Genomic DNA, 27,688 nt, shown 5'->3' on the forward strand with positions numbered 1-27,688 from the left:
AATATTATTTCTTTTTCACCGTACAGCCTCTTTTATGTGTCTATACAACGTGACATTGGCCAAGTGATTAGTGCTCAACTTGCAAAAAACATTTATTTATAATTTACATTATTTGAACTAATCAAAGTGGTATTTAAATAAAACAAACATGAGTGAGTGGTACAGGATGAAGAACGGCTTCAAATCTCACGATTCAACCGAATTGTCAGTGGAGACATCAAGCGAAATGTCAGACTCGTATAATATATTTTCTGATCATCTAAGTGCTATACCAACCTTGATCGTGCCTAGGAAGCTAGATTTTAGCACTTATGGCGACGATGAGTGTCTTCGTGATGCTTCTACACCACCGACCTCGCTTAGCCCTCCATACAAAAGAGTTAGGGCTCTCAAGTAAGTGAAATTCTAGCTATGTATAAATGAGGGCATTAATACCACGTTATGTGTTATTGATTGGCTTAAATGCTTTAGATTTTAAATTGTTATAGTTGGATTTTTGTATTTGTTATTGTTTGTTGTTTTTTTTTTTCATTCATATATGTAAGATGCATGAATGGAGCCTCTTATAATTATTGATGCATAAACTGCATTGATTTATAAAAGTGCATAGTACACCTGTAGCAAAACATTAACATAATTTCTCAAACAATAAACACTCAATATTTCATCTATGATATAGTTACATTTCTTATTGAAGCATATCAGCATTACTTATTCTATGAGGTTCTCTACTGATTTTAGAAAGTTACTTAAAAACATTAAATTTTATATATCAAACTATTTAATAAAATTAATGTGTTGTCCAAATTGAATAATGTAAAATGCTATTTTAATATATTGTCTGCTATTTTAATTTCTATGAATAATATTTAATTTCATAAAGGTTTAATTAACTTAGCCATCCATACATCTGCTTCTATATCTTGTACTCCTTTCTCCATTCCTTATTGATATAATAACTAAAATAAAGTGCACTACAATCAATCAATCAAACTAGTAAACACTAGATTCCCGGTGTCTATCCTACTATCTGCGGGATGTAGTGTGGATCTACAATCTCAATATTTTGACTGGATAGCCCCAATAAAGAGTTTAGTTTCGATATAGTGAAACGCAACACTGCTTATTCTCACTCATTAAACACAGCTCTAGCTAATACAAGTGTGTCAAAAATTCGACTTTTTCTTAAACATGTCTTAACATGATTTTAACATGTCTTCAAATGTATTGTTGACTTGAAAAACCTGTTTTGAAAACTATTTAAGTAGGTCAAACTAAATGAATATGCAGAATTTTAGGGAAAAACAATATTTTATTATGTGATGCTAGTCTTAAAATTATAGAATTATAAGAATGAATAAATGGTTTCATTGAATGGTGAGCTCTGTCACTCAATAGGTAATGTCTCAAATTTGGGCAGCTAGTGGAGAACATAGTGTCTTAACACTAAGTACTATGAAAAACCATATGTCAATGACAAATTAGCCTAATGCTTTAAATTATTTGTGATTCAAAAAAGTTACAAGTAGAATATATTGTTACAATATACATTCTAAAGAATTTCTAATTATGTTGAATATGCAACATAATTTAAGTCTGCTCTCTGACTACTAAGCAAAATATTCATATAATAAAATATTCATCAACACATTCTCATACACTTCCCAACAAACTAAATTATTATTGGGCAACAATGTTATTTATTAAGTGTTTTCAAATTTTTTAAAAGTGTGAATGGGTGGAATAACATTAAAAATATTGAATATATAAATAGTTATTCTATACATATATGAGAAGAAAGTGAGAATGTGAGATTTTTAGCTTTTTGCTTCATCTCACATTGAGGGTTAAGACATTCCAATTTTCTACATTTGGCTTCTCCGCACCTCCAATAAAAAATAATAAAATATTGAATATATAATATTAGAATTTCTTTTTGGAGCTGAGTTCTGCCACTCAATATGCAATTCCTCAAAAGTGTGGTAGAAAGTGGGGCACTTAATGAGAAACAGAGTGGGATACAGGAGCATGTGTTCATTGTGTAGCTAAAATAAATATAACGTTAGATAATAGTCAAACTGTATTATAAAATTAAGTGAACTATTGAACTTTAACTTTGAAATTGGTTAAAAGATAAAATTCCTTCATGTAACATTGCCCTTGCTTGCATCTATAGATTACATAAAATTAATTACTTTATTGAATGTTTTTATCATATTTTTTTTTAATATCAAGATGTTAGTGATCTTGAATTGTTACGAGTTACATTTATGTAGTACTTTTTGTTAAATTTTTTACATCATATTATATCTACACTTACAGATACATATACATCTAAACTGACAGTATTATATATATATATATATATATATATATATATATATATATATATATATATATATATATATATTTATATATCTAGTAATATATATATATATATATTACTAGAAAGCCAGCTTAAGAAAGGTTATTGAGAGCTTGGACAGTGGAGTCAGCATTGTACCATATTTTAAAGAGGCTGTTAAGCCTACATTTGTGATATGTGTTGCAAAACCCGGGGTCTGTTCTGAGCCCCAGGCACCACAGTCAATCAGGACTAAAGTTACGAGTTTCGCCGCTCAGCACACAATACATGTCTCTAAAATTAGACGGAAGGTAGAAAATGAAGTGTCTTAGGACTAGGTACCCTCTGCCTTCTTCACTCTCCTGTAAGTGGGAATCAGCATCAACGCTAAAGAATATTAACAAAAATTTTGCAATATCCCTTTGTTTACGTTTAAAAACACGTTTTCGAGCAAAATTTTCGGTTGAAATCAGTTAAAGAACAGTTAGAAGGTGAAATAACAAAACATATGTATGTATTATGATCGAACAGCTGACGCCCGCAAAAACTCCTACGCATTTAAAAAAAAAGCGCACCTTGACATTCGAGAAAAAGTGTAAATCTGTCAAAGGAATATGCGCGTTGTGCCTAAGGTTTTAGTGTTTCCTTTTTTTATTATGGAAGCTTATGATTTTTTTAAATGTTGTCTATTGTGTTTGTATTTTTGTGTTTTTAATAGACGTGACCGTTTTTTACGTAATGTGTGTGTAATTTTTTTTCATTAACTTATATTTGGAGGCCCTCGTGGCGCAACGACCGGCACAAAGAAATCTGATAATTGATTCATAAAAATAGTTTTTAATTTATGCTTAAAGTAAAAATCTTATCACAGAAAGCACAAATCATTCTATTTTAAGTCGCTTTCTAACTTTCTTTTTACATATGGCACAATAAAACGTGAACACATTTGAATCGTAGTTCTGTTTGAAATATTTGTTAATACATAATAGTTAAGTTATTTTCTTCGTTTTGTTAAGATAAGGCGCGACATTTAGTTCCGCCACTCAATACGCAATGTCACGAAAATTGGTGCGTGAGGAACGAAATGTCTTAACATTAGGTTCCCATGCCTACCCTGCTACATGGGGTAAGGTGGGATGAAGTAGAAAATACTTAGCTTTCTTAGGCACATATTTATAAACCGCTCTCAATTCTGAGATCGACTTAAGATACCGTTTCCATTCATAGATTGTAATTTATGAATGAAAACGTCATCTCTAGATTGATCTCAGACTTGAGAGTGGTGTATAAATGAGCGCTTCAGTCCAAATATACATTCTTAAATGAGCATCCTAAAGTACCTCGTAATTGGTTTATGGTTAATGTAATTTTAAATTTATTTTGATTTAAAATGATCAAGATATGGTTCTGTCAGAAATAACTATTTAATACAACACCTAAGAAACGCAGTTGCAGGCCTTGCAGGTGACTGTTTCGGTATTTTGTAACTGATATTTTGTCACAAGTTTTAAACTTTAATTCCAACTTCCGGGACTTCATTGCGTACAGAGTGGCGAAACTCAACGTCGCGCTTTGTGTACCAGAGCGGGAAAATTAAAATATTTCATTCCCCCGAATGAGAAGCGAACCTACGGCCATCTCATTTATGGTCACACGATTGAATAACCTATCTTGTTATTAAAAATATTATATATAACATTCAAATCGACGTTTGGAATACAAAATAAATATAATCTATTTATAGTAGGTAAGTTCGCGATTATTACCATGAGAATTTTTATTACGTAACATAACCCCAAAAATGTATTGATTATACAAAAATGGACCTTATTTCTCTTTATTCAAGTTCATTTTCATATATTCCATTATTATATTGTCTGATGTTTCAAATGAAAAGAAGTTCGAGTGAATTTCTTAAGACTTCTTGCCTTTTATATTTGGTTATTGGTGTTATTTTATATGAATGTGGAATATGAAATGGTGCAGTGGATCTGTGTATGACTGTAATCGAAATATATGGGGTTCGATTTCTAGTCGGGGAAATGATTTTAATCTTGATTACTCCTTTGCTGTGCGACAAAGTGCGGTGTTGTGTTCCGCCACTCAATATGCACTATGTCTCGAATAAATGGTATGTGGAGGGTTGAGTGTTTTTAACGTTTTTGTGCAAGTGCTACGCCACAATAAAGAAAAGAAAATTTTAAACCTGGTTGGTTGGACGGCTTCCAATAGGCGCGGGTTCGAATCCTGCTACATTCAGGTTTAATACTGTTTCTAAGAATATTTAAGAAAGGATTATGTGGACACTAGGTCTCTATATATATGCCCTGCTATATATGGAATACAGTAAAATGAGATACTAAAAAAAATAGTAAAAGCCAAAAATCCGTTAAAATGTTTAAGATATCATATTATTTCTATAAAATGTAGTGTATTTTTGTACTGCAGGTGTGTTTATATGTGTGGGTTTGTATTTTGTATACGCTTGCAAGTGTTTTGCAAGTGTGCGTGCAAGTGAGGGGACACTGACAATAGCGTCTTAAGAATATTACATTTTTTTTTCTTCTATAGGTATTATTATTATTATATTTTGTATAGTCTGTGTAATTTTATGGTTTAAGGTGACATATTGTGTTTTTTTTTTCACTTCCCTAGCTAAAGGTGTTTTGTGTAAAGGTGGTTATTCAAATGTATTTTTTTTAGTTTACTACTCTTTAAAGATATTTTGCGATATAAGCAGAACGAATTTAATGACGGTTCGCCAGGATATTAACTTTCCACTCTTTCATACACATGTACACACAGACTGTGGAACCCAGTGCCACATTTAGCCACTGATAGGATATATGAAAATATTTCCTCTGAGTGAGAATCGAACCCACAACTGTCTCGCTTCCAGTCAATTCTCTATAATAATTATTTTTATTACTTTTCGCAGATTATTCGACAGTCCACACACACCTAAGACGCTACTTGAGAAGTGCTCAACGCCATCTCATGCGATTAGATCGAGATTGTTTCCTACTAAACTTAGTGCGCCGACTGGTAAGTTTTTCCCGTCCGCGGCTTCGCCCGCTTAAACTAGTTATATTATAGCCAAAAATATTTATAAATTAATATAAATGTAACCTGTGTGATTCTGATATATGAAATATATTACTGTTAAGTTTCGTCTAGATCCGTTCAGTAGTTTTTGCGTTAAAGTGAAACATACATTCATTCATATTAAAAGCTTTTTTTATAATATTAGTATATTTTGGATTGGATTAGAATTGGATATTTTTTGAACCTTTTGTTTTTAAACCTAGAGTATAGTGAGATAATATTACTCAGTGTAGACTGTTTTTAAAATGAAATCTAAATATTTTTTATTGAATAGTTTGTTGTGAGTGGTAGTAATTATCATTTAGTGGTATAAGTAAAATGACCAGACGTCCCGTTCCCGTCGCTTGTGTGTCCCGGTGTCCACTTTTCGTTTGTTTTCGTCTAATTTTAATATCAATCGTGTTGATTGGCGGAACCCAACGCCGCGTCTACCTCTTGTCGTGTATGTTTTGTAAATATTTTTTTTAACGAAGCTCTTTTATTTCTTTCCCAGGCATGCCATCAGGCTCAAGCCATCACCTCCATCCACCATCTGATGAGGATTCAGCGCTAGGAAGTCTGCTTCCAGAGGATCTGGACGATTCCAGGCTAAAAAAACCTTTGGCGAATATCAATCCTTTTACACCTGATGGTACGGGTCTTTTTGTCTTATTAGTTGTTTTTAGGGTTCAGTACTGAAAAAGAAAAAATATGAAGCTCCTATGATAGGAACATTATTGTTTGGCTGTTTGTCTGTTAAGACCATTTATTTCAAGATTATGTGGAAGTATCAAACTAAAATTAGTATTGGTCCATTCTAAATCAAGACAATCAGAAGATACGAGCGTTTGTGCATCACTTTTGCTGCATTTTGTATGAATTTATTACTCATTACGTGTCAATTAATTCATTTAGATAAATGTAGATTTTTTAATCACAATATGTTTTATTCTTCATAGGACGAGCGTTAAATAAGAAAAAGCGTACGCTATCTAAAACACCTACAGCCGACGCCACACCGGAACAGCCAGCAAAACGATTACGAGTAAGTATTTTGTTTCGCAATGGTAGCGGATTCGATTTTGTTATTTGTATGATTAAAATTTAAAAAAACTGAGTTTCAGTTTTAGTTTCGTTGCATTCCGTTCTTTAACACGGAAAATGATATGGTGTGTGAAGAACAGACACTGTTAAGACGTTAAGAAGGACAGACATTTTAAGACTGGAACAGTGTTAACACACTCCCTTGTGTTGTTGCCTATCCTGCTATCCTGAATTTGCGTTTTTTTTTAAATAATTAAGTATAATATGGTATGTTTAAAGTATATTATAGAAAGAATATTAATTATTTTTTTTTTTCCAGGAATCCAACATATCTAGATATAATGTGGAATTTTTAGAGCTAGGCGTTATAGGCAGAGGTCAGTTCGGTCGAGTGACAAGATGTAGGAATCGGTTGGACGGGTGAGTTGTCTTATTATTGTTTTTAATTTTAAAAATATGAATTAAACATATGTATGTATAAAACTAAATAAAAATTGTTTCATGTAGTTACATTTTCTTAGCTTCATCTCTCTGTCTCCCGTATATAGCAGGGTTGGGTAGCACTGTGTTGATTTGTTACCAGAACGGGAAAGTGAAGATAATTCACTCCCACGATTGGGAATCGTACACGAAAGCGTCACGTTAACAATCGCCTCTGTACGGCAACGGCTTCTATTATTTAATTTCTTTGTGATTCTTAAAAAGAGTAGTATTTTGTGCAGTACATTTTGCAGAGACTAGTCGTGGTGCAGGGACACAAGCATGCATGCGACTGTAAACGAGACAGGTTGTGGGTTCGATTCCTACTTGAGAATATGAAATATTTAATATTTTTAATTCACTGCTCTGGTAGCAAATCGCAGCGTTAAGTTCAACTCTCACCATGAATGGCTCCAGAATTCAACGAAAAATGGGTACAAGAAATATCTTAATGGGGGCGAAGTATCTTAACACTAGGTTACCAGGTTCTCTCTGCTTAGACTGCTATAAACGGGATACAGCATGAAGCGTACGACATTCATTTGTAATTAGTTTTTTTTCTATGACTACCCTTATTTGTTTGGAAGTGATGCTACGAAATGGCACTGAAATTGTTATAACGGACAACTGATTATGAATTTTATTTTTGTTAAATTTTCTTTATACAGTGTTCAACAGTTCGTTATACAGTACTTTCGAACCATCAGTAACACAAACATATTTTAAACATTTCTTTTTACAATATTTATAATTTATAGGTGTGTATACGCGTTAAAGCGGTCCCTGCGCCCCGTGGCGGGGTCGGCGGCCGAGCGCGCCGCCCTCAACGAGGTGTACGCGCACGCGGCGCTCGGGAAACACGCGCACTTGGTTAGGTAGGTTCCCGGGTTCCCTTTTTTTGTGTTTAGTTTAGTCTCGTTTGTGCTGTGTGTTTTACTTTATTTCAGTTCAGTTATCAGTTGAGTAGTGGGATTTGATGACGTGTCATGTGTTGCTATGATGATGATGATGATTGTATATGTTTTTAGCAAACTTATCTAATGAAATGTGTATCTTTTTTTAATCATAGATATTACTCAGCGTGGGCGGAAGACGATCATATGATAATACAAAACGAATACTGCGACGGTGGTTCCCTACAACAGGTTTTGGAAAATGGCCCCCTACCGGAAAATGAATTATTATTGCTCTTGTCTCACGTTGCTAATGGACTTGCGTGAGTATTTAATCACTAGTGGAATTCTGTATGAAATTTGTTGAATAAACAATTTATTTATTTAGTTTTTCACGCTGTATCCCGTATAAAGCGGGACAGAGAGAAACTAATGTTAAGATAATGTTCACACACTGTCAATAGAGATATTGCATGTTAAATGCATCGAACCTACAACCAATATGTTTACAGACTTGATTCCCACTCGGGGGAATTAATTATTTCTAGTCGACACAAAGCGTGGCGTTGAATTTCGCCACTCAACACGCAAGTAATACGCTTAATTTCCCACACAGCTACATCCACATGCAACACTTGGTCCACATGGACCTGAAACCCGGCAACATATTCATATGTCACGGGGACGAACCCGCGCACACCGACTCGGACGACGGCTACGACGACGACGACGACGTGCCGGCCACTGTGCAACATATATATAAGATTGGTAGGTCATTTGGTATTTTCTTTGGTTGGGTAATGCAGTTGTTATATTCATGATGTCATATTTCTTTTCTTTTTTTTTGGGTTGAATATGAAAGTTGTTCTTTTTTTGGGGTTGTGAAAAGTATAGTTTTATATTATTGAGTGAGTAAGAATTTGACTTTGCTTTCCTCGGTGCTTTTATACAAGTGACTTAAAAGTATATTTTTTATTTTTTTTACATTAGTGTAGTTATTTTTTCACACAAATGCACACACAAAACAAATATTTGTGGAAAATGTATGAACATTATTATTAAATCCACAAACGTCGCGTTTCAATCAATCAATCAATATTATACGAATATAAATATATTATTTATTATTATAATTTTATTTCCCCCAGGTGACCTCGGCCACGTAACATGCATATCGTCACCGCTTGTCGAGGAGGGCGACTGCAGGTACCTGCCTAAGGAGGTGCTGCAGGAGGACTTCAGTCACCTGACCAAAGCTGATGTGTTTGCATTTGGTATGGATTTGTTTTTGGATTTTTCTTTTGATATTCTTTTTTTGTAGTTTTTTTTTTAGTAATGTCAAATTTGAAGATCTATTTATGATTTTTAATTTTCTGTACGGTTAATGTTACACAATGTTTGACAGTAATCGAAACCGAACCGAAGGTGACAAGACAAATTGCAGGACCGTCACTGAAAAATAGTGTCTTAACACTAGGTTCCCTTAACACTAGGTCTCCTTTGTCTACCCTATTATGTGCGGGGTACACCTTGAAGCTAAAAACCCTTATTTACTTTTTTTTTCTTATATTTTAGGTTTAACATTATTCGAAGCGGGCGGTGGCGGTCCCTTACCGAAAAACGGTCAGATGTGGCATGACATAAGGGACGGCAAACTACCTGATTTACCAAACTTGTCGAGGGAATTTAATCAATTGCTTAAGGTATTTAATACTTTTTATATACATTTTATTGTTATTTTAAATGAAACTAACATTTAATGTTAAGAATTGTTTGCCAAAATACAATAGTGAAAGTTGCATTTAAATCGGTTATGCCGTTTCTAAACATGCACAAACACACAGATAAGTAGGCAGTCAGGCTTTCATAATTGTATTTTAATAAGTTTTACTTCACATATAGTTTGCTTTGGTTTTTTCTTAATCAGTTCATAAATAAATTAGTTATGTCACAAAGTTCATGGCACAGCTTTTTTATTATAAACAACACAAAAAATATATTTTTCCCCCAGAAAATGGTCGACCCGGATCCGAACCAGCGACCATCGGCCCACAGTCTGCGACGACACCCTCTATTACATCCATCCGGTAACAAAAGTAAAGCTCAATTAAGAAGAGAATTAGCAGCGGCCAAGTTGAAGAATGAATTGTTGGCGAAAAAACTGCAGGTCGCAGCTAGGTAGGTTTTTATACTTAGTTATTTAGTCAATTACTTATTTAGTGACTTATTAAGTTGTATAGCTAGCTAGTTACCGAGAAAACTACTAAAACCGCTACATAAGTTATCATTAGGTGAGCTTTACTAGATAGATATTTATTTACATAATGTCCGTTTTTCTTGATTCAACTATTCTGTTTGTTACCTAAATAATAAATAAAATACTTTAATATATTTTTTATTACAGATGCATAAAATCTCTAACACCGACTCTAGTGAATCAAGAATCGGCCAAATTCAGAACGCGCTCCGCTAAAAGATTGCAAACACCCCGCGTCGACAGTAACATAGTGGATATATTGAACAGTGTCACGTCCCCCATCAGAATACGCACCGACAGACGGAAAAAAATGTAAACATATAGTTCTTTTATATATATTTCTGTCTATGTATCAAAAGTAGTCACGTCATTTATCAGAATACATGCGGACCGGCAGAAAAAATGTAAATATGTGCCCTTTTTTATATATTTCTATATGGCGAATTCATGATTTTGGCATATTGGGTCGTTATTTTATATGAATTGAGATGTTAGGAGGATATTGTGAATGCTACTAGTGTAATGACGCCATATTGGTTTCTGATAGAAAATTTGATAAATAGTTTTTGGATTTATAAATCATCCAATATTTTGTAACATTGGTTTAAATGTATATTGTTGTATCACTTATAAACAGTAAAGATAACATTTTTTTAAAGATAACATATTTATATAATCTATTAATGATTTCTACAAAAAACTTCATTTCAATCTTACATTTTGTTTTCTTATTTTGTTAATAATACGATAATATCTTATACTATATATAATATAATAAGATAATGTCTCATAACATCTCAATTATAATATTATGTGATAAAACAAAATATTATTATGAACATGCCGCCATGTTCCAATATAAAGAAACTAATTACACTTTTTTTAATTTGTCAAACAAAATATTGAAAGTCTATAATTTTTGAACAGATTACATAAAAATAGAATATAAATTAACTTTTTTCTAATATTGAATTACTGTTTTCAGTTTTATGTAACTTTTCTTTCGATACATAAAAAAACATACCAATATATTGAAAAAAATCGATTATTTAAAAAGTTGAATCGATGCTTAAATAAATTTCAAATTTTTTCAACTTGGATTTGACACATACAAATCTATGGTACAAAATTATAAGCTATTTTTGTCTGTAGATTTTTTTATTATAGATGGATATTGACGCTTCAGGCTATACATTTGGCCACCTTTACTTCAAAATTGGGTTGAAATAAAATACACTAAATAATATGTTATATAAATTTATTTTATTAACTTATTTAATTACACTTACAATATACTTTATCCGTTTATATTTTATCTAAATATTAAAAAAATGGCCCTGAAATTGAATAAAAATTTAAATTTAAAATATTAAATAAAATATTATTCACAAATAAATAAATAAATAAAGATAAACACTAAGAAAATTAATTAATTGAATTTTCACATGTTTAAATATAATTACTATTATACTTTATTTTACCATATAACATAAAGTATGTGTATTTTTTTTTAGCCTTTTTAACCTCAACAGGACTATATTTATGATTATGATTACAAAAGTGCCTTCGATGTTAATAAATGTGATGTAAAAGTGCTTTCTACGAATTTACTGTATCAAAATATTATTTAAATGATTACTATTAAATAGCTAAATTGCGGTATTTAAAAAATAGAGTACAAAAATATACAGATAAAAGATATTTTTAAATGACATACTTATCTAATCTGTGCACAAAAAATATATTTTTTTATCTGTTTTTTATATTTGTATCTGTATCCCGTCGTAGGTTAAGGTTTTTTTTCTTGGATTTTAAATACCGTAATACATTTTTTTTTAATAAATCTTCCATTTATTTATCCCAACAATGTGATATTGTTTAAAAAATTATATAAATAAGCTATGTGTAAGTAATATTGTGGATATATAAGTATTTTTTTAAATAGAAAAAAGTATACCCACAGATAATAAATAAATAAAAATAGTGTATAATTTATTTAGAATATGAATTTAAAGTCATAGTAACCCATTTAATTAGTTATATGTAATATTTATGTTAATTATTAATTAATTAAATGTAAAGGTGTAAAAAAGTAATATTTTTCATACTAATATGTCCATTAGAAATTAATTTAAGATACAGGTGTTTTAAATTTGGTCTTTTCTATAAAGATAGGTTTATTATCAAAAAATTGTTTTTTTTTATTGTATTTAGTGGATTTTCTTGTGACACCGCTTTACATGTAAATTGATTTTTGTAAATGCTAAGATAAAACCTTTTATTATAATTTAATTACTATTAAGGTTTAATTAATAATTAATTGTGCCTTCTTTATTGTTTTTTAATACTGTTTTTTTTTTTTCTGAAATATAAGTTTCAGTAAGCCCTTTAATTTTTTTCTATTGTAAACAAAATAATACAGCTAATTTTCAATTACATTAATAATATTTTTTGATATTCTTTTTATAATAAAATAACGCACATACTAAACATAAAAGTTTCGTAAACAGATTAAAAAACTGATTCTAACAATAAGGTCGTTTAATTTTAATTTCTAAAAATATTTATAACCTACTTGGTGGGTTCTCTTAGACGTATGGATAGATCTCATGCTTTCTCTTTTTTTTATAAAAAAATAATATCTCTATAAGTAATTATCTATGTTGAAATGAATGGCTGTATATGTTAAGGTCAAATCTGTTTTGGTTAATTGTTACTATAATATTAATAATTGTATTTTTTTTATTGTATTATGGCTGATTTTCAAAGAATTTTTAATTTGAGCTTTCCGTACTATAAACACGAGGTTGTGGGCGAAATACAGCGTGAGGTTATAAAAAAAAATTTCTTTGAAAGTCCGTTCTGTATAGTTAGTATGTATATTAATATTTTCTTTAACCTAAAATTGTAACTTTGTTCCTACTTCTTCCATTGGTTTTTTGATTAACAATTTTTGTATGTATATTGTATTTTGTAAATGAACAGTGCTTAAGTAAATTCATTAAATTTGTTTTTTTTTATTCTTCGGTTGTTAGATTTGACCAAAGGGTGAGGGTAGCTGTGAATGTATATTAGCATTGTAATAAATAAATGTGCTTGTTGTAATTATCTGTGTTGTTTTTTTAAATTATTCTAAGAATTTGAAGTTTCTAAAATGGTAATGTACATTGTATTTTACAAACTGAAATCAGTAAGTAATCAACATTTTTGTACAATAGAAGAGGTTTTGCAATATATCTAAATAGTAATAATGATGCCAAAATTAAAATTCTAATATGAGATGACAATTTTTTTCGATTCTCTAGCAAAAAAAGCAATTATCTACACGGCTGTTAATCTAATATGTAGAGGTACTCGTGGTGCCTCAGACTAGAGGTGATTTGTTATACGGCGAGTGGGCTGATACTGTTGTAAGTCCCGTACAATGCTCTGAACCGCTCACTCTGCGAGGCTATGAATTAAGCTTTGATATACTAAGAAGTCTAATCAATAAAAGATGGATCGTCTGCGCTCCTTTTAGGGAAGCAGCATATAGAATAAAATATTTCAAAACTTTATCTAAAATAATTTATCAAGATTCCTCAGTTCAGACGTGGGAATTTTTTTCATTTTACGATTTTTATCCATACTGAATTATGTGTGACGCAGATACGAATAGATACCAAGAACGTAAACACTTATTACAAAAATACTACTAAACGATGCCGATCTGCAACTTTCATTCTTAAAAAACATACCAAAACGACCAAGGGAAATTTTAGGTAATTACCTATTTTCTATAATAATCTAAACTGCTTTCACCGCTAATACCTACGATTCGATTTCGTGAATGAGACGTGTGTGGCGTCATTCTTAACAAAAGTGTTTTATTTTACAACGATAATTTTATTAATTATTTTGTTTAGGCAAAATCTCTTGTTTTAAATGTATCAGGCTTTTATAGAGTAGTTAAAAGTGTGTGTTTCATTTAATGTGGTGATGGCAAAAACACTATACAGGTGTAACAAGATTGACCGATCAACGATGGTCTATGGGATTTCAGTACCACTAGACCTCGGCGGCGACCTCGCGGCGGGGTGAGTCGACATTAGCGCTGGACTCTCGCGCCCGCTCGGTGGACTCCATCAGTGCTATTATTGATTGTGAATTTAAAAGTAATAAATCTTCTTCACTTAATTCATTTAGAAATATTCCAATTATAATATATGTGATGAATTGTGAATAAGACAATTTTTTACAAGATTTTATTAATATTTATATTATCATTATTCTTAAACCATTATAATGTTAATGCAGTACAAATATATTGAAAAACATTAAAAATATTAATAGATCTAAGTTTCCCGTTCCTACTCGTTCCCTTGTACCTCATACTCGTTCTCAGGTCAAGTCAACATTCAAAATAAATTTAATTAGACTATTCTACACTTATTTCCATTATTTCCTCATTTAGATTTCCTAATTGTGGAATAAAACTTTAAAAATGTTTTTTAGTAAATCTCTACTAAATTAGAATCGGTTCCATCAACTCGTCACTTACATAAACATTTTTCATTAATCGATTAATCGATTTTTAAAGTGTTAAAAAACTTCAAACAATTTCTTTTAAATGTTTAAGCATATTACCGTGCTCAAAGTACATTTTCGGCAAATTCCTTTTAAACTAAAATCGATTCTAACTAACTTCTAACTAGAACTGAACTAATAGACTTGCCAAATCTTACTCGAGTCGTTATTTAAAAGTCAAAACAGACAACTGTCACAAATGTCAATCTCATTGCATTGTCTCTGGAACAGTAGAGTTTATTTTGTATTTATTTGATTATAAACAATAGAAACTAATTAAATAAAGTAAACAAGAAAAGAAAATAGTTAAATGTTGATTATTTTATAATTTACATAATGGAAAGATTTTTGTTAGTAAAATTATGCTTAATTTTGTGCCTTCAATACTGTTTTTGTAAAATGAGTGATGAAATAATATTTCATTATAATAACACGTAAGTAACTTTGTAATATTTTATATATATTTGTTTAATTAAATACTGCTATATTTATATAAATCTACTTAATATATTTTTATTTATTATGTAAAACATTTTATTATGGATTTATAAATAGTTATTGAGATATTTTCTTAGATTAATTATTTAGATATTTTTCTTAAATTTCATTTAAACAAAAATGTTTAAAAAAAAATCAGTATAACAACATTAAATTAATCTTCTAACTGTACTTTATTTATTGCTTATATTTATGTAGGGATACAGTATTTATAATGTTGCTTTATATATATTGGAATAAGAATCAAAAATTATATAAAAACATTTAAACATAGTGTACATATATTTATAAATCTCTTAAACTGGAAAAGCTTTTTAAATACAGTTTAGAATTTATAATTTTTAATCCAATATTTTTTTCAATATAAAAATCCCGTTGTATTCCTTATTTTAATTTTTCCAGTGTCTTATCTGATTTTTTTATCAAGGTTTCCATGTAACAACTTAGAATATTATTCAATAAAGATAACTTGTGTATTATCTTATTGTGTTTTTCCAATATTATGATTCATAAAGTATGGTATAGATGTTGGTCACACAATACAATGTCTAATATAAATATATATTATATTAACTTCTTATTCTATTCTGCGTATATCTTGGCAGATAGATAGAACTTCGTTCCTAATGCACCATTTCATTGTCAAAAGACTGACTGCTGCGTTTTGACTCTCCACCTACCCTAGTTGGTAGAACTCAGCACAATGTTTGTCTTGTCACTAGAGAGAGGAAACCAAAATACATTATTCCCCTGATTAGGAATCAAATCCACAACAGTAGTACTTTACAGTCAGATGTTGTGCCGTCCACAAAAATGTATCAAATTTGGAGCATAAAAAAATAGTTTTTAGCTTTGTACTGTATCCCCCATATACCGAGTTAGACAGAGAACCAATTAAAAAAACACTATTAAATCCATTTAGCCTGAATATTGCATGTCTGGTGGAACTAAAATGGACATAATTCTTTCCCACAAGTCTGATTGAGACCACAACAATCCCATTAACAATCATAAACTGTTCCAGCGATCTACAATGGCTTTTAAAATATATGTTTATATCAATAACTCTTTTTAATTACAGGAACTAATAATAAATAAATATAACTTTTTCTTATCACTAAATTGTTGAAGCAAAGCAGCAAATATAAATATAGAGTATTGACATTTTTTATGTATTACAGTACTTTTATTATATTGCTATTATTCAGCTTTTATTTATCACTTAAAAAAAATATAATTTCTTCTACACCAGACATTGCAACACAGAACTTTCAATTTCATCTGGTGTGATGTTTATGTTAATAAGGAATCTTTCTGCTATATTACCTAGAACAGTGCTGTGTCTACAATTTTTGTTTTCTTTTTTTACTGCTTGGTCACTTACAAATCGTAGCGCAGATGCACAATCGTAAACGCGACAGGTTATTGGTTCCATTCCCACTCTAGGAAATGTAATATTTCATATTTTTAATTCTTCATTCTGATGTTGAGCCATAGCACTGCTTTTAGTTCCTCCACTCAACACGGAATGCCTCCTGAATTCGACGGAAAATGGAGAAGTCAAGTGTTTGAGTACAAGAGTTGTAGGTAACCAACCTACACCGCTAAAAGCGGTATAAACCAGGTTAGGCCAAGCAAATGATGTTACACAACAAAAAACAAAGCTCTGCTTAGACCTTGCGGACTGTACTTTATAATTATATTTTTTTAATATTTAATATAATATTTGATGTATATTGATATTTTGTACAAAGTTTATATTTTGATTACATTTCAGTTATAAATACAATGTGCCATACATTGTGGAAGTTAGTAAAACATCAGAGTATATTATGGAGTTTGCAGGGGTGAGTTTAGATTTTCAATTATAAATATAGCAGTGGTCATATCATTAATAATTACCTTTATATATATATATATATATATATATATATATATATACACAAATCTGCGATTGTAAACGTAACTGTAAACATGTTGGGAGTTAGACTCCCACTTGGGGTAATGAAATATTTAATATTTTCCTTTGCCTCGCTCGGTACTTAATATGCAATGTCTCAGGAATTCCGCGGAAAGTGGAAAGATTCTGCCTACCGTGCTATATAGGCGTGTGAAGTATTTTCTTTTATATTTTATTTTTAGGATTTACAAGGATATAATACCCCAGCGAGGGTAACGGTTGCAAGTGATTTCGCGAATCGCACCTACCCACTGTTTATAACGGCGAGACAGCAGAAAGGTAAACTAATATAATATTATTTATTACAACACAGTACTTGTATATTATTATCTATTTTTGAATTTTACACGTTAACTATATTATTTGAACATTGTAAGTAGGGTAATGGATCCAATGTTAAATCGTTTTTTTTAACATTTTGAATATTATCCATGTGTATTATATTCAAAATGAAAGAAAAATATATTTTTAGAAACAAATATATAAGAATTTCTTAATGAGAACATCTAAGCCATACGTGGTTAGAGCACTTATATGATAAACAAGAGCTTCAAATCCCTCTACCTTCAAGTTTCTTTAGACGTTGCTCATCAGGAATTATTACCCAAACAATTTATATTTTAGTTTATAGATATATTCCATTTTAAGTTGATAATGTTTCCTCATATTTTAGGTGTATTCTCATGGCAACTCCCAATGCTAGTACAAACTCCGGACGCGTTAGAACAATTCACAAATATATCAAGAACATTATGTCCACACAATAATATATTTGCAGAGGATGAAGACACTTGCGGTAAGATTTTATGTGCTATTGTGACTAGTGTTCCGTTATACGCTTGTAGGGTAATTTGTAACAAAATTTTATGCAGAGTTTCGAATTGAGCTGATATATCTTAATTATTTATCACGTCATATTATTATAATATAAATATTTATATGTATATTTCATAATTATTGTAACATTTGTAATTTCTAATATTTTGTTTGTTTTCTTTTGTTCATGCATTCATAGTAAATGAAAAGTGGATAAGGGTCTACTGTGGTCCTTTAATGCGTAATAAACTTTTTTATATATTATATATTTTTTCAGTTATATATTTATTTTATTTTTAATGCTTCACGGCAAAAAATTAAAAACTATTGCCAACACATTTTTTTGTTTGTTTTTATTCGAAGTACAATATATATTTTGATGATACGCAGACATGTTTTATTTATTTTTAAAATATAAAATTAAACGTAAATAATGGGATCAGAAAATTATTTTCAAGTGCTTATAATACTTTAAAATGTACGGAAATATTTTATTTATATTTTTTTTATATTTGTTACAGATATATCCCTAAATACTCCAATAGTCCATTTAACCTCATCTTCCCCCGAACCAATAAAAGTTACAATAGTTGTAGAGACTGTTCAAGATTTTTATGTAAAACTAAATTCTTACACAAATATAACAGTCACTCCAAGCCAACCTAAATATTATTTCTATCCATTCGATCAAAATCCCAATAAAATAATCAATTTGGAAGAGCAAAATATAAAAAAAAAGTATATTTGCAATAAAAAATTGGATTCTGTGGAAGAAAAAAAATTAGAAAGATACTTTTTGAAAAGTAATTTGGAAATTAACTATGGATGGTTGTCGAAACCCAAAAGTGTTATAGTAATGATAGAATCTGATGATGATATTTGTGCTGTGATATCTATACAAAACTTTTCGGTAAATATTTTTCGTTTAATCTATATCTTTAATAAAATATATCTTTTCGTTTACTCTATATATATAATTCTGTGTGAGTTTAGTTAAGAAATATGAGCAAAACGACAATGGTTGTCTGACGACCCGGCTATGTGGGTAAACAACATGTCAATCTGTCATTTTAGAATTATCAATATACAGAACAATAAAATGTAATTAATTGTAAAAACGTAAAAATTTTGACGTACATGTTTTGATAAGACCGTATTGAGCTTGGATGTATTCAAGAAGTACAGGTTCAAAGCGTGCTTCGTTCAAATTTTCTGATTTTAAATTTGATTCCAGTGTCCAGTATTCGATAATGAGAGAGATATTCTATATGATGGTTATTATTTGACCATGACTAGAAGTGGAGGCATTACTTTGACGGTGAGTTTCGATATCAAATTTTGCAACTGAGGTTTCACAATAATAATTTCTTATAGCGTATAACTCAGGGTAGCGCAGGGTCAAAAACGCGACAGGTTGTGTCGTTGTCGTTGTGTGTTGTGTGTTACGTGACACAGTATATGTATATTTTTAATACATTTTTCACTCTCTTCTTTTATAAGTTAGTAATGTTTCAACTGATTGATTTAAAAAAATGGTGTTAAGAATCTTCATCTTACGTTAAAGCGTAAAATAAGTTTTTATTTTATATATTTTTTTCCAGCAAGACACGTTCCCACTAGGTTTTTACATAGTGTTCATAGTGAAAACATCTGATGAGATGTGCACAGGGAACATAAATAACGGGACATTACCTAAAATGGCACAATACTTCGGCTGGGAAGAGAGTCACAGTGTTAGCGTCGAAGCTGACGGCAGAGTGAAGAAATTTAGGTGAGAATTTGATGTCTTTCTTTTTTTTGGCAGGTAGAGGGAACCTAGTGTCAAGATATCCCGGTCTTCTCTTGTCACTCATTTTATTTTTGTGAAATTGATATAAATTTAAATGTTTTTTTTTTTTGGTTATTTTAAATGTAGGCCGGGTTATCCCACTCTACCCATTTTATTTTTAGTGATTGATGAGACTAGCCAAGACCTTGGATTCAAAAATGTAATAAATTAATTCTACACGGCTATGGTTGAACTAAGCATTATAATAAAAAAAACAGCCTCACGCTGCATCCCTCACCTAATGGGAACCTAGTGTTAAGGCACTCCGTTCGCCACGTTTTCACCACATGTTAATAATTCTTAAATATATAATATCAAATAAATAATTATTATGTATCAACTGATGTATTTTTTCTATTATTTTCAGTTTCAAAGTAATACAAACGATATCGTATCGCGAATACATAATAGCGGCCGCCGCCTTGCTCGGTTTCTTCATGTCATTCTATTTAGTGTTTCTTTTGGTCATCATAGTTCAGTGGAGGCGAGGCGGGTTGAATGAGAGTGAAGGTTAGTAGTGGTATGATTTTTTTTGTCTTATTAAATTTGGATGATGAAAATATTTTATAGATAAATTGTACCTAAAAATAATTGCATAATAATAATTATTTTATAATATTTTTGTATAGTATCATTATGAGTTAAAGAAAAATAAATTATGATTATATTTTTTTTAGCTATTTACCAACAAATATACCTATATTTCCATTATACTTCCAGTAAATCTCATATCACCCGAAACACCCCACGACAATGACAATTCCCAAATACCCACAATATGTCGGCGGAGAGTGATAAACGGTAGTGGGAGCTCCCAAGGGAATTTTAATGGTGGTAAGTATGTATTAGTAATTTTATGCTGTATCCCGCATGTAACAGGGTAGGCAGAGGGTGTTGTGTTCAGACACTCTGTTCTCTATGTATCGTTATCGATCGTCTATCAATTTTCGTCGTTTGTTGGGTGGCTTAACTCGACGCTGTGTTTTGTCATCTTATCAAAGCATGGAATGAAATTAATTAATTTGATCAAGTGGGAATCGAACCGTTGCGTTGTTTAACATTCAATGCTTCCAGAATTCGGCGGAAAACGGGAAACTTTCAACGATGTTTCCTCTGCCTACCCTGATGTGTACGGGATACAGCGTGAAGCTGATTTGATTTTTTAAATTATTTTATTAAATTATAGCATTATAGACTTGTATAACGTCCTCGGGCAGAGTGTAAACGATTTTTAGGGAGCATCGAGTATTTTAGTGGCTAAACTTCTCGCTAACTCGACTAAAAACCTAACATAACGCCAACTAGTTTTATAGTAAATTTTATGTTGGTAGAATAGGTACAATGAATAAGGATTTTTTTGTCTTAATGATTATAGAATTAATTATTTATGAGAATGGAGAATAATCCTTGAAGAATATTATGACTGACGGACTTTATTTAACACTTTTATATAATTTGCGTAAAAGCTACACTACTAAAACTTAAAAAAAGAAAAAAATATTAAATATTTCATTTCCTCGAGTGGGAATTGAACCCACACCATGTCGCGTTTATAGTCGCAAGCTTGTGCCCCTGTGCCACAACTTATTTAGAATTTCGTCTAAGTATGTCTTAGTGGTCAGAGCGCGCGGACGGTGACCAAGAGGCAAGGGTTTATATCCGGCTTCACATTTTTATGTTTTGTACGTTTTCTAATGAACTATATATTTCTATATATATTTCTTTTTTTAGCTACATCACAATCTGACACAGATTCTGAAGGTTCACCAGAAGAAGAAATTGAAAGAGATCTTTCGTTCAATGGAGGGAAATTGTGTGTAGCTACTTTAGCGAGGTTTGTATTTAAAAATATTAGTTTTCTATATTCCTATAGCCCAATTAATGCGATTTCTTCGTAGCATATGCGGAGTCAGCTTAGCTGATCGAATCCACAATGAAGAGATGCACAGAATGGCATGTTCTAGCGAGGATGTCACGGTGAGAATGAAGAACGTGCTCAGCAGATTTGGGCACGTTGAACGAATGAGTGATGCGATGGCATAAAAGATTTATGATGAAAAAGTGGGTGGTAAGAGAGGTAGGAGGAGACCTCGGTTGACCTTCGAAAACATAGTATCAAAGATACTGTAGGAAGATCACGTAAAAAAGCATGAGGTCAAGCATTAATACATATATGCTCATAGTTTTATTATGATATGCATATGATTTTTTTATATAATATATAAAAAAAATTAATCCTTAAAAAAATATATCCTTTTTACATTAATTAATTGTTTTTATTTTCAATATAGATGTCGTCCGCGTGTCCTCTCGGCGAGATCTAAGATGTATCTGTGGAACGTCCTCACCGTAGCCGTGTTCTACACTCTGCCCGTTATACAGCTGGTTGTTACTTATCAGAGGGTAAGTTATTAAATATATTTTATATTCCTTTAGTGTTGCTAGGAAACAATAAGGAAAGAGTGTGCTTGCGTGCATGGGTGTTTGCATGATCACACATGATTGTGTATTGTAAAGTAGCATCATACAGTATTGAAAATTGGATTGTGTTCAAACAAGGGCCTTAGCTATATTAACATCCTCTGTGCCCTTCCTCTCCGGGATTTTAACTATGTTTATTTAAATATAGGATATAATCATACGAAATTTGAACTCCCAATTAAACTATTCTATTCTGATGTTATTGAGGTCTCTTGTTCTCTAGCTCTTACTGGTTACTTTAAATTGGCGCATTATCTATAGATTTGTCCATTTTCCCAGCTCCTGAACCAATCGGGCAACCAAGATCTCTGCTATTTCAACTTCCTCTGCGCTCATCCTCTACTGGCGTTGTCGGATTTTAACCACGTTTATTCGAATATTGGTTACGTTTTGTTGGGATTTTTGTTTCTAATGCAAGTGTGGAGACGACACAGACAGCATAAGTTGAAGAGTCCAGCTCAGGTTAGTGGATATATTTAGTTTATTTATTCATTAATAGCAATCATTTTTCACTCATTATTTCATTCATTATTTCACTCATTAAATTAATCATTACTTGATTCATTCATTAATACATTACTTGAGTCAATAATTGGTTTATTAAATCATTGATTTTAATTATTTGAAATTGATTTATTTGTAATATACATTTAGTTGTTTATTTGTTTATTGGTCATTTATTTGTTTATCTGTGACATGCTTTTTTGTAACGTTACATAATAAATTTAATGAATTTCAGAAAGAACTGGGAATCCCTCAACATTTTGGCTTATTATACGCAATGGGGATTTCCCTAGTGAGTGAGGGGTTATTATCCGCTGCTTACCATGTGTGCCCTAACAGTATGAATTTTCAATTTGGTACGTATTTATTTAAGAAATAGAGAAAAAAAGAGTTTTAAGTGTAGAAATTTTAAAATATATTAGAATTATTTTTATCTGCACGGTTTATGCGGGATGCATATAGCAATGTAGGCGGAAAACCTCCGAAATGAAAATTGAATCTAGGATCATCGTGGTATACAATCGCTGCAGAGAATAGACGCTGTTCCACTGCCACACAAAAGCAAAATAAAATAGCAAATATTAATACTTACTATTTTTAATATATTTTGCATAAAGTCAAGACCTCTGGTCAATTAAACAATAATACATAAATAACTTTATTGTCACACATCTTTTTTCACTTCAATTCGCTTGGTATTTTGTTTTTTAAGTAACTTCCTTAATTTTTTTAAGATATTTTTTTATAATTTTTCCCTTATTTTTCTTTCCAGACACATCATTTATGTATGTAACATCAGTATTATGTATGGTTAAAATATATCAATCCCGCCATCCCGATATAAATGCGAGGGCGCACGCTACTTTTGGCGTTTTAGCATTTATTATTTTTGTAGGTAAGTACAGAGAGATAAATTTTTTATGGTCATATTTATTTGATTGATTATCATAATAATAAATTATAATATGCTATTGTATAGTTATTATTTTTATGCATGACTTAGATTAATGAGTAAGAAAAGTTAAATTAAAGTAATACAAAATTTTTGCATATATTTTGTGTTCGAAATTTATGAATCTTAAGAAGGTCCGAAGGACCAAAAACAATCAAAGACATTAAATATTATTTATAAAATTATGTTAATAACGTCATAGCCACCATATAGCATGGTAGGCAAAGGTAACCTCTTCGGTTCTTTGAAATGGTGGACCTCAAGACCTTGGTTTGCGAGCTACGATGGCTCTATTTAAATTCGATTTCTGTTATCATTTTAAATATAATTAATAAAATATATAACCTCGTTAAAACGTCGTGTATTAAAATGAGAAGCAAAAATAAATTTTGACTTAAAACGTTTTTTTTTTCCTTTATATTTTAGGTCTCGTCGGAGTTCTAAACGCTAATTTCTATTTCTGGATAGCGTTTACGATCCTCCATCTTTTTACGTGTCTCGTTCTAACTTTCCAAATATATTATTTGGGAAGATTTAGATGGGGTAAGCGTTTTTATTATTAATCTATAATTATTTCAATTATTAATTAAAAGGTTTAATTATTGGTCAATAAGTTAAATTATTAGTTTATAAAATTTGTAATATTTCAACTTAATAATTTAATTGTTAAAAAAGTTTTTTATTTCAAGAATTACCTTTCTATCGTCACAATTAATAGTATAAAGTATTCTTAGCTTCATCTTACATATATATATAGATATACTAATATAAATAAATAATAACTGGTGCGCAGACGGCGGCGTTGTGTACCGCGCGGCGCGCGAGCTGGTACGGCGTCCTCTGGCGGCGGTCACGCCCACGCACTGCGGCCGGTGCGTGTTGCTGGTCATCGCCAACTTGGCTAATTGGGCCATCGCTGGCTATGGGTGAGAATTGAAGTCTTTACTATTATTTATGTACGCTTGTATGTAGTTGCTTGAATCTAACATTAACATTATTTACTTAGAGGCCGTCTTGGCTCGTTAAAATTAATTATTTTCACTTTCTTTATACTTTAAAAAAGTTTGAATATTTTATAATATTGATGAGTTGGTTTTTTATCCTTAGTGTGGAATAACACTTTAATAATGTTCATCGTATTTTGTATTTTGTAATATTATTTTACTCCGTTATATAAACTTTTTTTTCTGATTCCATTTTAATGTGTTCCAGCGTATCACAACACAGCAAAGACTTTGCGTCTCATCTCCTAATGATACTAATGAGCAATCTGTTTCTCTATACTTTGTTTTATATTGCAATGAAGTTGTTGCACAGAGAGAGCATAAGATGGTACTGGTAAGTGTTTTTTTTATTTTTAGTGGCCAATTGTTTTTTATGAAGCTGAAGTTTGAAGTTTCTCTGTGCTGTCACATAGTCTACATATTATGTTATGAAACTTGACAAAGCGTGGTGTTGAGTTCCAGCCACCATTCGACACGCAATGTCTTGATTTCGAACGGAATACGGAGTGTTTTAACACTTGGCCCTCATGAACACAAGCTATTTAGTCTACTTTACTGATAGGTACATTAATGTTCACTTCACAAAAGCCATAACTTATTTAACAAGAACACAAGAACCAGAAAAGCATGGACGATCAAAATCTGTGGCGTACAAAAACTCATAAAGTAATAACACTTAGTTCTCACTGCCCATTTGTTTGCAGTACAGACTGAAGCTGTAAAAAAAACACAAAAATATTATTATCTGTGTTGTGTTTGACAATACCTCTCTCTTTCCACAGTTGGGTGTTTATATTCCTGACATATAGTATTTGGTTCACCGCGGGATATTTCTACTTAGATTACAACACTAATTGGGCGGTAAGTTTTATACATCGTTGAATTTTTTTTTACATATTTTATGGAAAAAGCATTATACATCGTCGTTTTAGTCTTCATTCATTCATATTCGTATTATTGTTCTTATTATTCTTTCTTGTTGTATTATATCGTCATTCATATTATTGTTCGTTTAATTAAAAATTGATTATAAATTTGCGAAAATTATTGACGTTGTGTCTGTCTGACTGTCATGCCTGAAAAACTTGAATCCAAAACCGTTGGTAAAAAGAAGAAAAAAAAAGTCTTTAAAAATTGTAAATCACTAAAATCGTCTTACTTAATAAAGCGTGTGCACGCACTCTTCGCCTATAGATTTATTCCTTGAGTAGGATTTTAATAACAATTGTTGTGTTCTAATAATGATGTTGCCGTGACAGTGACGTCATATTATCGGCGTATTGTTGAAACAACGTACGTACTGCAACCACAATAATAATAGTAATACTGACACAATCTCCATATTTCTTTTATTTAATTACAATACAAATACAAAAAAATATCAACAAGTTCACATTAAAAATGTAACTGCAGGAGTCACCAGCCCAGTCCCGTCGTCTAAACAAGGCGTGTACGCTCCAGCTGTACGACGGCCACGACCTCTGGCACGCGCTCTCCGCGGCCGCCATGTGCTGCTCTCTGCTCGTCTACCTCTCCCTCGACGACAGCCTCTCCAGCGTGCCGCGTGACCGCATTGCCGTGTTTTAGTCATAGTAGCTTTGATGTGATAGTGATAAGAGTGTGATGATGGAATGATAGATTGGTGTGATTGTGATATTTAAAAACTATTATTATGATAATTATATATAATATAGATAGCAATTGAATTTATTAATTATGAAATATAATTATATTTTTACTTTTTAATTATTATATTATTTTAATTACCTAAAAAGAGAGAAAATATTACTTAGAATTATATTATTGTATAATGCACTGTTAATATAATAAAAACTTGTGTTGATAGGCATCCATGACAATTGTGTTACTAAGTTATTTTCTTGTAAGAAATAGGATGAAGAAAAAATATGCAGCCCTATATGTCATATTCATTGTTAGGTGCGATGTTTATTTGTATAAACCCATTCATTGATCATTATTGCTATGGTTCCTTTTCGTTTGTGTATAGGTATAGGTCATACGAGATTTATAAGATATGTTTGTCAGTCACAAATATTTTGGTTATGTGAAATAATCATTATTATTAATTAAATTGCATACAGTATTACTTTAATAACACAAGTTTATATAGATGTCAATGTTGATTTGTATTGGTTCTTTATAAAAAAAGTAAAGTTAATTAAAGTTAAAAAAACCAAAGAAAATTATAAAAAAGGGGTTTGTTACGGGACTATAAAAATATTTTGCAATACAACTTGATATATAAGACTAAAATAATTAAAAACCATTCAATGAAACTAAAAAGTCACAAAATATAACATAAGTTCTAGAATTTACACAAATTTTATTGATTAATTTATTCTCCTTTAATTTTTAAACAATATATTATTATAGTAACAAGTAAAGTGTAATTAAATTTTAAAGTTTAGCACTTGTGTTTTCATTAAAATACATTTTATGTTAGAAAGAAAAATAATGTAGATTGATTAATTGAATAAATTATTGATAAAATATATATATATAAACTCTCTGATAGACTGATGTTCTGTGTCAAAACTCTGTATTTTCGTATCATTCCCTGGAATGAAATCGAATCCGTAACAGTTGCATTGCTTTCTGATGCTACCATATGACCATACCATATGACTCACCCCAGGACCGATCGAATGATTGACCGAATGAGTGAAGTCATAATAAAGGTTTTCTTCTTTTTTAGTTTTAGTTAATACAGATTTGTGAAGAATCATCTTTTATTTTTATGTAGTTTTAGTTGATTTTTTTTTATTTTATCACAATTTTTTTTAATATTTATGAGCTCCTATTTAGTTGACAATAGAAAATATATATCATATATTAATTGTTTACATTCAAATGATCTCTTTGTAAATTGTAATTGTAATAAAGGTGCTTATACAAAAAGCTTATATTATATTTTTATTGTCACATTTTATGACCTTGAATTATAGATATTAAGTAA

General features: G+C 30.8%; 1 protein-coding gene across 1 annotated transcript; it reads left to right on the forward strand.

Moving 5' to 3' along the window:
- On the forward strand, window positions 1-27,633 carry LOC146528156 (uncharacterized). The gene is made up of 33 exons (XM_085204591.1): window positions 1-393; window positions 5,283-5,389; window positions 5,943-6,080; window positions 6,388-6,473; window positions 6,792-6,892; window positions 7,711-7,827; window positions 8,022-8,168; window positions 8,462-8,613; window positions 8,994-9,119; window positions 9,421-9,548; window positions 9,857-10,023; window positions 10,250-10,414; window positions 14,101-14,178; window positions 14,435-14,486; window positions 14,975-15,102; window positions 16,944-17,013; window positions 17,309-17,405; window positions 17,800-17,922; window positions 18,464-18,852; window positions 19,177-19,260; window positions 19,544-19,713; window positions 20,138-20,280; window positions 20,491-20,604; window positions 21,502-21,604; window positions 22,062-22,173; window positions 22,531-22,713; window positions 22,991-23,111; window positions 23,528-23,650; window positions 24,134-24,250; window positions 24,501-24,633; window positions 24,920-25,045; window positions 25,494-25,572; window positions 26,125-27,633. The coding sequence occupies exons 1-33, from the start codon at window positions 149-151 to the stop codon at window positions 26,296-26,298; spliced, it is 4,398 nt and encodes a 1,465-aa protein (XP_085060717.1). The 5' UTR covers window positions 1-148; the 3' UTR covers window positions 26,299-27,633.
- The last annotated feature ends 55 nt before the right edge of the window (window positions 27,634-27,688 follow it).

This window comes from Heliconius melpomene, chromosome 20, assembly GCF_056956725.1.
Source record: "Heliconius melpomene rosina isolate 202511_hmr_F chromosome 20, ASM5695672v1, whole genome shotgun sequence".
NCBI classification, from domain to species: Eukaryota; Metazoa; Arthropoda; class Insecta; order Lepidoptera; family Nymphalidae; genus Heliconius; species Heliconius melpomene.

What these genes read in the sequence shown, in the direction of transcription:
- LOC146528156 (XM_085204591.1), top strand. Translation starts at nt 149, where the DNA reads ATGAGTGAGTGGTACAGGATGAAGAACGGCTTCAAATCTCACGATTCA. An exon ending in CCAAGGGAATTTTAATGGTG is followed by an intron (nt 20,605 to 21,501) that starts GTAAGTATGTAT and finishes TTCTTTTTTTAG; the next exon opens with CTACATCACAATCTGACACA. An exon ending in TTTGGGAAGATTTAGATGGG is followed by an intron (nt 24,251 to 24,500) that starts GTAAGCGTTTTT and finishes ACTGGTGCGCAG; the next exon opens with ACGGCGGCGTTGTGTACCGC.